Source organism: Triticum aestivum, chromosome 3B, assembly GCF_018294505.1.
Source record: "Triticum aestivum cultivar Chinese Spring chromosome 3B, IWGSC CS RefSeq v2.1, whole genome shotgun sequence".
In the NCBI taxonomy this organism is placed as follows: Eukaryota; Viridiplantae; Streptophyta; class Magnoliopsida; order Poales; family Poaceae; genus Triticum; species Triticum aestivum.
The window spans coordinates 749,687,492-749,697,011 of NC_057801.1; the positions used below are offsets into that span (position 1 = coordinate 749,687,492).

General features: G+C 45.2%; 1 protein-coding gene across 11 annotated transcripts; it reads left to right on the top strand.

Annotated features, from left to right (window-relative positions):
- The first annotated feature begins 2,666 nt into the window (after positions 1-2,666).
- Positions 2,667-8,985, top strand: LOC123072176 (serine/threonine-protein kinase Nek3). 11 transcript variants are annotated; one of them, XM_044495734.1, is made up of 18 exons: positions 2,672-3,021; positions 3,136-3,207; positions 4,737-4,791; positions 4,882-4,978; positions 5,568-5,805; positions 6,054-6,122; positions 6,901-7,022; positions 7,110-7,176; positions 7,280-7,345; positions 7,496-7,542; positions 7,633-7,693; positions 7,773-7,853; positions 7,944-7,986; positions 8,084-8,133; positions 8,224-8,439; positions 8,519-8,592; positions 8,691-8,738; positions 8,847-8,985. In XM_044495734.1, the coding sequence occupies exons 6-18, from the start codon at positions 6,120-6,122 to the stop codon at positions 8,851-8,853; spliced, it is 885 nt and encodes a 294-aa protein (XP_044351669.1). In that variant the 5' UTR covers positions 2,672-3,021; positions 3,136-3,207; positions 4,737-4,791; positions 4,882-4,978; positions 5,568-5,805; positions 6,054-6,119; the 3' UTR covers positions 8,854-8,985. The 11 variants fall into 11 exon arrangements, with proteins under 11 accessions (XP_044351676.1, XP_044351677.1, XP_044351675.1 ...); XM_044495737.1 differs by having other exon boundaries at positions 2,696-3,021; positions 4,882-5,805; positions 8,224-8,305; positions 8,390-8,439; XM_044495738.1 differs by having other exon boundaries at positions 2,704-3,021; positions 4,882-5,805; positions 7,633-7,678; positions 8,224-8,305; positions 8,390-8,439.
- Positions 8,986-9,520: the final 535 nt, after the last annotated feature.

Consider the following 9,520-nt stretch of genomic DNA (forward strand, 5'->3'; position numbering starts at 1 on the left):
CCGCGTCGTGGGGTATGGGGGCGTGGGATTTGGAGGGGACTTGGGATGTGGGGGTGTGGGGGGAGTGGGAAGGGGGTTAGGGTTTGGGGTTTGGGAGTGAGGAGGAGGAGCCCGCCATTACTGGTTCGGAAGTTTTGGCTTTGCTATTCACTGTTTTTTTTTACAGTCGAGAGTTCTTTTTACAGTCCAGAGTTAATTCTGCGGCAGGTAAATAAAAATACAAATAATTTTTTGCATTTATTACTGAATCTTCCCGTCAATAAAGAAAAGAAAATTACTGGATACTTAATCTTCCCGGTAAAAGAGAAAAAGAAAAGAAAAGAAAATCATCTTTGCAAGGAATGGAAGGCTGTACTTTTTTGCATTTCAACAGCAAATGCATGAATTTGTGCTCTAGACGATGCAAGAAAGAAAGTTTAGATCTGTACCCCCAGTTCCAGATCAAACGCCTGAGTGTATGAGTAACTGGATGCACCTTGGTGCATTTGAGTCAAGGTCTGAGATTTATTTGCAACCTGCAGCTCTTTCCCTGATTTGCAGTAGGCATCCAAAGCATTCATTGAAAATAATAAAACAGTAGCCAGACAACTTGCAAGGCTGGGGAATATCAGTCAACATGGCTACTTGATAACAAAGCTATTACTCCTTTCGATCCATAATAAGTGTCACAGCTTTGAACTAACGTTGAACTAACTTTAGTTTAGAACTGCGACACTTATTTTGGATCGGAGGGAGTACTACTAGACAATACCAACATAATAGAGCAGGAAAACAAGCACATAGCAATGAACTAACATAACAAAGACCAAAATAAGCATAGTTCTGCTTGCCATTAGGATAAATTTAGTAATATGCCAGGACAAAATTCCTGATAAGAAAATGTAAAAGGTGTCAAATACTATTAGTAGCAGAATGAGCATCATGAATTCAAAATAATTGCAAACATGGCAATAATATAAATTTTAGAATAGCTGTGTGACACTTCTTCATGTTCTTTGGAAAGATACTTTTCTGTGACTACGATAGCTACCTAATTACAGGGCTATATTCATGAACAACTACCTGATAGCCCAAGTACTTTATGATTTTTTTTGATTTTTTTGCGGGTGACTTCATGATGAATTTAGAAGGATGTAGACATGCAAGGAAACACCAAACAAAAATAAAGTGACAGTACTAATTTCCAGTTTCTTCAAATGTTAGGATAGGTAGTCTGGTAGTCATACAATAAGGATCCATGATAAATACCAGATAATAAGTCTTGAAACCAAACTAGGGAGCTAAGGACCATTGCTGGTAATGACCTAAATTGATTTCAGCATACACCTGCAGCAGAGCAATTCCGAGCAAATGGACACACGATGGAGCTGAAACCTATTATGCTACAGGCTCAAAGTTATGCAGACGGAATGCACTGCTCAGATCCAAAGACGCGCGACCCCGAAACCGACCGAAACCTCGCCTCATCCTAACAGGCAGTGGCGTAAATGGAAACAGTTTGATTTGAAAGAGGCGAGGAGATGCGCACCTGAGACGGGCCAGGTCGCCGAAGGTTCGGATGGGCACGTTGGTGGCGCAGACGCAGCGGTAGGCGGTGGAGAGCGCGCGGGCCTGGTGCTCCGGGAGGCCGCCCGGCTGCTGCTCCGCCATGGCCCGGTGCTTCAAGAAGAGCCAGGCCGCCACCTCCTCGTTCTCCGGGCGGTTCACCCTGCGCTTCCTCGGCCCCGACGGCGCCATCTGCGCCGAGGCGTGGGGATGTGGGGATTGGGAGGGCAGTGGGGTGAACTGGGGGTGTGTGGGAGTGGGGAGGGAGAGCCCGCCATTATTGGCTTTGGGTTCCACCGGTTCTCCCAGTCGAGAGTTAGGGCCTGTCCGGCAGCTCTCTCACTCCAATAAATCCACAAATCCAGCTTCGTTTTTGGATCGCCAGCTTCCGGCGCGAGCGCTAGCGCTCAGAAATTCGTTCGGCCCCTGGCTCCAGCTTCTCGTACGTGTTAGCAGGCCAACCTGGGTGGGCTGGAGCCCAGCCGGCTCAACAGGTAAGGTGGCCTTAGGTCCAGGCGAACACACGAGAACAGGGGAGATAGAAGTAGCGAACCGGTACGTGACCGCCTTGATTCACTTCGCGGTGGCAGCTGCTCGTAAATAAAGCCAACTCCAGATTCCCGATTTCTGAGATCGCCGAAACCGTCGCTCCAATTTTTTGTAAGAGCGAGCCGCTCCGCTCCAGGCAGGGGCGGATCCAGCGTGGGGTCGTGTAGGGGCGGCCGCCCCGGGTAAATTTTGGTAACCTAGGGTACCCTTGCTGCTTTTGGCCGATGGACACCATAAGAGGTGAGCAGATTCAGTCGAAGGTTTCAGATGGGTGCGAGCTTGACGAAGGAAGGGTAAAAGAAATGATTCACCGGGAGAGATATGGGCCAGATAGGCGCTGGAAGAGTTAGATATGGGCCAGTCAAGTAAGCCCAGTAAAAGATTAGACGAGTCCATTAATCTCTACTCCTAATAGAGCGGTTGGTGAATAGTCTTCCGGTTTTTTTTCGCTGGTTTATTTTCGTCCTCCCTCCCACCTCCCCTATACCAAAAAAAACCAAGCAAAACCACGTAAGAGCAATGCCTCCCGTCCCTCGCACGCCTCGCACTCGCATGCCTGAACGAAAAAAAACCAGCGAAAAAAAATCTACTACAGAAGACGTACGAAAAAAAACGACAGAAAATCATCCGCTCGCACGCACGAGCGACTCCCCTCCAGAGTGGCCTCGAGCGAAGCCTCCAGATCGCTTCGCCGCCGCCCTCGCACTCCCATCAGGCGACTCGCAATCCAGTCCTTCGTCACAGCCCTCGCGCTCGCATCAAGGATCGAGGCCTCCAATGGCCGCCGCGGATCCCTTCGACGGCGCCGAACCCCTTGAGGAGCCGTTCGCCGATCCCCTTCAGGAGCCGGCGCTGATCCAGGCCGCCGCCACCTATGCAGAACCGGCAGGGTGCTAGGAACCACCGACAAAGAGCAGACTCATCCTCGTAAGCGACCGACGCACCCCTCCCTACCCCTCCGCCGATTCGTCCGCAGCCTCGCTGATCAGATCTGACTTACTGAGCGGTCGGTTTCTTCCCCTCGCGATGTTGCTTTGGCAGGTGGCCAGGGTCTCCGCGGTCCGCATCGGCGTCGGTGTCGTCTACAGCTCCATCAGGCTCGACATCCTCAAGGTAATGCTCCAAATCCCCCAACCCCCCGCTGCCTTTTCCTATGGTACCGCTCGATCAATGCGAATTTGGTTGCATCACTGTGTTGGCCGCTGCTCCCGTGGTTCTAGGATTAACAGCGCGTTTGGTTGGGGGAGTAGGATGTGGGGAATGGGAGTTCACAGGGTGTGAGGTTCAACGTCCCATGTTTATTTCAGGTACATGGGAATTCATCAGGGATGGGCAAGGGGAATTTGACGGTGTTACATCGGAATTCATCCATGTTTGGTTCAGGTACATGTCCGCAACAGAAGGCAATCGAAAATCATTGCTAATACGTACATGGGAAAATTCATTGGTTATCGATAATACTCCTGGTAATCGATGTGGACCTATTCCCATTCTTTTCTTTGTTCGACCATCCTCATGCTTCCGCGGCTGCAATCACCAGCTCTCCAGACCGTCGCCGGGTCTGTGAAGATTTGAGGTCATTCTCATGGCCGCCACGCGTGGGTCATGGGCACCCCGATCTGGCTCTCCACCTCACGCCGACGCGGTGCCTCCTGGCGACGACTTCCTCCTCCTCACGCCCTTGCCGTCCTCCTCCGCAAGACTTCACCGTCGCCTGTGCGAGCCCGACGCGCGGCGGCGCGGGAGGAAGACGTCGACCATGGAGACCGCGGACGTGCTACCACCATGGTGGGGACGAGGCGGAGTATGTCACGGCGGCGGCGACGACCATGGAGCACCGCGGACGTGCTACCACCATGGTGGGGACGAGGCGGAGTATGTTGCGGCGGCGGCGACGAGCACCGCGAACGCACTACCATCATGGTGGGGACGAGGTGTTGCAGCCCTCCCCTCGAGATCAGCTCCAGCCTGATGATGACGACGTGCTCCGGCCAAGACAAGCCCCGTCCATATTCGTCACGGCGGGCTGCACCCCTCTCTCTTCCTTCACCACCACGAGTTGAGGAGGAGCACCATCAACTCTCTTGATTGGGTGTCTACTCTAATAGAAAAGAAGATGAAGTATGTGACCATCGTAGCTACTGTTGAATTCATGTATATACATTGAATATTTATCCAATTTTATCTACTGTTTTCCCAAATGACAAATGTGTTGATCTGAAGGAGAGAGGGTGAGAAGAAAAGAGACGTCATGCAGCTGTTAGCGGGAGAGAATTGTCTAGCCGGTAATCAGGGATTTCTAGCAAGGGCCACAGAGTGATTTCTAGCAATCAGGGGGGCTAGAGAGACTTGGTTGTTGTTCTGTTTGCTGTGTGAGAGGATGGTCACTCGATGTAAGAGTGTAGGGAATGTTGCTTGCTACTGCTACTGCGTGTGCTATTGTGTTGTTTTGTAATATGTAATATTTCTGAACTGTTAGAGATATTGCCGCAGTGAGATTTGTTACCATTATGGATATATGGTCTTTTCCAGTGCATTGCAAAACTAACTAATAGTTTCTAATCAGATACCCTGGTAACCCTCATGATTGGGTGGTGAGTATGTAAGTAGTTTCTCTTACTGTATTTTCCATTCTTATTTAGGCTTGCTCAGAGGATAGTGCAAGGAGATGTCCCACAAGCACTGACAAATTGTCGAGTAAGTATACTTGTCAATGCAAGGATGCTATATTGTCGAGGGTTATATCACGAGGATCTTATGAGTGATTTTTACTTTTGTTTTGAGCAGCTAATTACCAATTGACATGGGTGCTTTGATTGCCGGTGCAAAATATCGAGGAAAATTTGAGGATAGGCTTAAATAAGACGCAGATTCTGATGGACAGGTCATTCTCTTCATTGAGGAGATTCACACTGTTGTTGGAGCAGCTAACAAGATACATGAATCGTTATTGCTTTGACTCATGAAATCATGAGATATTTTTTCCTTATTTCTTACACTAACTTCCTACATGTTTTATTTGATAATGACATTTACCTCTTTTTCCTTAAAGATGGCATGCATAGGCTAAAAATTGAGGATTAGACTGATCTATTTACTCAATAAGTTTTACCAAACATGTGATGGTTGTGCTGGGGCTACTGTTTTTGTTCAGCATAAAAAAAGGGCTGCTTGGCTGCACCAGTTCCATGTAGCTAATAAACTGTGGGACAACATTTTTTCGGAATCTCCAGCATTTGATTCATTTTGGGTGCTGTATGTGAAATAGTAAGATTTATGGATACTGGGATGCATCAACGCAATTTTACAGCCTTAGTCTATAATCTGGTTGATGATTGTTACATAGATAAACTCCTGATTCTTCCATACAACAAAACAGTTCGTCAGTTGTTTTACTCATGTATTCTCACATAATATTTTTTTGCTGAGTTAGAAAAATAATGCATAACATGTTGATTACAATACTGTGCCAGCTTGTCAGAGATGGCAAAGCTGTTCTATGCAGGGTACGCCTCCGAGCTAGCCGATGCCTACTGTATCCAGTGTTCTGTTGCATCCGGTGCGACCTCAAAGAATACCTTCTTCTACCTGGGCGTTGAGCGCCTCAGGGTTTGCGAGGTGCAGCGCCTGGGGTGGAAGCAGTTCAACTACACGATGATGAAGTGAGTGAAGGGGTTAAGACGGTTGCGTTGTGCGTGCGCTTGCTTGCTGGTGAGTGTCGCCTCTGTGACTAGGTGTTCTTTGCTGTCCATGCCCTCTGTAGTTTAAGGTGTTTGTTCTTTTAGCAGCCATTAAAATACTGCAATTTAATGAATGTCGAGCCTGTGTCTACAGCATGCACTAGAAGTATAGAACTAATGGCAGTGTTTTGTCTATACAATATATTAGTATATTATACATGTTTTTGATTCTAAGTGTATTATAAATTAGTATAGACTATCTATCATCCTTTCATTCAGTTTTGCAGAGAAGTTCAGTTGCCTTGCGTATGGCTTTACCAACAGTTCTTTTGTGCAGTTGACATAATGGTATGATGTAGCCTGTTGGCGTATAGTTTTATCCACCATTTATAGGGAATACGCATTCTTCTTAGGTTCCCTTGCTGCAAATGTTAAAAAACTTAAATACAGTGAATGATTGTGTTTTTAGATGGAAAACGCTATTTCCAGTAATAGTTGGACAACCTGAAAAGAATTGCTCGAGTACCATGTTTCCAAGCAGCATACTGCATAATCTTTCAAATTATAGGCAAGGTTATACAAGAAACACTGACCTAGGAGTTAGTGTAGTACTTTGTTCATCATTCAATAATTTCGTTGCACCAAGACGTGGATCCTAATGGCTTACTAACATCCTAATTTTTCATCATGGTGGTTTGAGTTTGTTGCCTGCGCTTATTACTAGGAAATGAAGCTCTCAGCCTGGTTCTAACAAACTTAACTGAACTTCTGTACACGAGATAAATAAATACACTGTATTAAGATGTTAAGAGTCCTTATACTGATATTTTATTTAGTTATTTTCATTCAAGGATACATTAATTAAGTTTCAAAGTTAATTGTCATTTTTAGTAAATTGGTGTGTGGTAGCATTCTTTAGGTAGTTGTTAATTTACAACACTCTGCACATGTATTGACCACGCGTCCGTTCTGCTTCCTTCTTTTTTCTTTCTTTCTGACTCTAGAATCGAATTCGTCCTTGGCGTGGCTCGTTGAAATTTTCTCCAGTCTGTTTCCTTGCAAGAATCAGCACAGGCAACGTAATAAATTCAATTCCTTGGGTGTTTTTCTTGTGATTCCCCTTCAGGGCCATATGATTCTTGGCAGGGAAGAAGCTATTTGGGCTGAATCAGACGAGGTGCTGGAGCAGATTGGGAAGGGCTCCTTTGGCTCTGCGCTCCTGGTGAGGCACAAGGTTGAGAGGAAGAGGTTGGTGCAATTCCATTGCAATTCCACCCTTGCTTGCTCTCCACATTCCCTAGACCATCTCTCAATCTCAAGTATGCCTTGCTGCAGGTATGTCTTGAAGAAGATCCGGCCTGCCTGTCAGACCGTCAGGTGCCGGCGATCCGCGCACCAAGAGGTCTCTTTCATTCCCTATTTTGTGCCATGTCACATGTCAACATTCAACTTAGATGCATGGTTTGTTTGACCTTTGGATGAAATTCAGCATTTTGTTCATGCAGATCGAGCTCATCGCAAAAGAAAGGAGCCCTTACATCATGGAATACAAAGATTCTTGGGTGGAGAAGGTGAGCATGCTCCTCCCCTCTTCTCTTATGATCTTATCTTGCAATGTTTCAATGTTCATGCTGAAAATTTCAAAAAGAAAAAATGTTCTGACGAAAGGATTCATGTGACCGCCGACATCTGAAATTCGTGTTTTTTGTTGTTGTCATCAGGGGTGCTATGTGTGCATCATGATTGGTTACTGCAGGGGAGGGGACATGTATGTGTGTAACTTGTGAAGTGAGCTCTGAACTGAATTTGGAACCTGTAATGAAATTGTGCTTCTCTGTTTTTCTCTGTGCATTTGCAGGCTAGAGGCCATTAAGAAGGCTAACGGCAACCATTTCTCGGAGGAGGTGCTCAACTACTTTGTAATATGTCTTGTTCAGTAGCCGCTAATTCCGCTTACTGAATTTTGCCCCGTTGTAATGCCAATTTTTCTGGATGCAGAAACTCTGTGTGTGGCTTGTGCAGCTCCTGATGGCGCTTGATTACTTGCATGCCAATCATATACTTCATCGAGATGTCAAGGTTGTTACATTTGTAACCTTTATCTGGTACTCACATTTCATTTCAGTTAAGCCTAGCCGGTTGCTCACCATGCATAGTACTTTTTTTCAGTGTTCAAATATATTTCTTACAAAGGACCAAAATATACAGATCGGTAGGTATGCTCTAATAAAATCAGTTACTATGGAAAATACTTGAAAGAACTGACGGCAATATCTTCTGTTTCCGAATATATATGTTGTGTGAAACAGGTGATTTTGGGCTGGCTAAAGTGTTTACTTCTGATGATTTAGCTTTGTCGGTAAGTTGTTCTTGCTCAATCCACAGGCATGTGTTTCTTTCTAATATATAAGTTGCTTATATAATTTGATATATTGTGTTTATTCTGAAGGTTGTAGGAACTCCCAGTTACATGTGCCCTGAACTTGTTCCTGACATTCCATATGGCTCCAAGTCCGACGTGTGGTCGTTAGGCAAGTATTCCTATCTAATATTCAGTCACATGTCTTGCTCTGAATGTCGCATTATTCTCTTGTCTAAACATCTGCAATTTTCAGGATGCTGCATCTATGAGATGACTGCGCTGAAGCATGCGTTCAGTGCATTTGTAAGTCGATATGCTCTTTAAGCATTTGGTATTACGTTTCACCAAAAGTTGCATTTAAGATGATGTTTTTCCCTAACAGGATATGCAGACACTGATAAACAAGATTAACAAGTCTGTTGTCGCCCCTCTACCGACTATATATTCTGGCGCATTGTAAGCACTTGTAACGTATTAACTTGTAGGAATTTCTTGTGAGCTATTCATGGCATCTGAAAATTATTTTTATAATATGTTTATTTTCTGTCATGCAGTAGGGGACTCATCAAAAGCATGCTGCGCAGAAATCCAGATCACAGACCGTGTACGAGTCATTTTCCTAGAGAATATATATTTTATTTTAATGACTATAATCTTGTTTCTGCACTCATTTGCGCATGTCATCGCCTCATACTGATTATGTTTTCCAGGATGTAGATCTGCTAAACTATCCGCATCTTCAGCCCTATGTGTTGGAAATCCAATCGAAAAGTCCGGCTTGCAATATGTTCCCAGCTATACTTCCTAACAGACATGAAAAAAAACAAGACTGTGTGTTCTGATGATAAAGACAATTGCAAACCCCGATATATTAAGAGTCATTCATTTAAAGTACAGAGGATTGTGGAACTTGACAATGCCACTGCTAACCATGGCCCTCCTCAGTCTACCAGAACAGCAAAAGATTGTTCAGAACTGCTTCATCAAGAGATGGGTCGGTTACCAGTCCAGGTCACCAAGGAAGTTGTCAAAGAAGCGATGCAGGATAAACATTCAAAAGAAACAAGATCACCGGGACCTACTCCACGAAGGGCGTCCTCGACTCCTAGGAGACGGCTAGAACCTGCAAAAACATTTCATGCTAGAATAGCTCATAAAGAGGTGGTACGTACTATCTGGCCATACAAAAGGTTAAACTCTTGTACACAGTAAAAAATAACTGAACACGCGGGAGAGCTGTGTATCAACTTGTAGGTTCGCGTTATGTGTAGTACATGTGTGACGTATTGTGTGTACTTTGATCAAATATTATGCATTAACCTTTTATTGTTTTGACACTAGCAGCCTCCGCCGTCAAGGTCTTCAGTGGACTAGACAATACAAG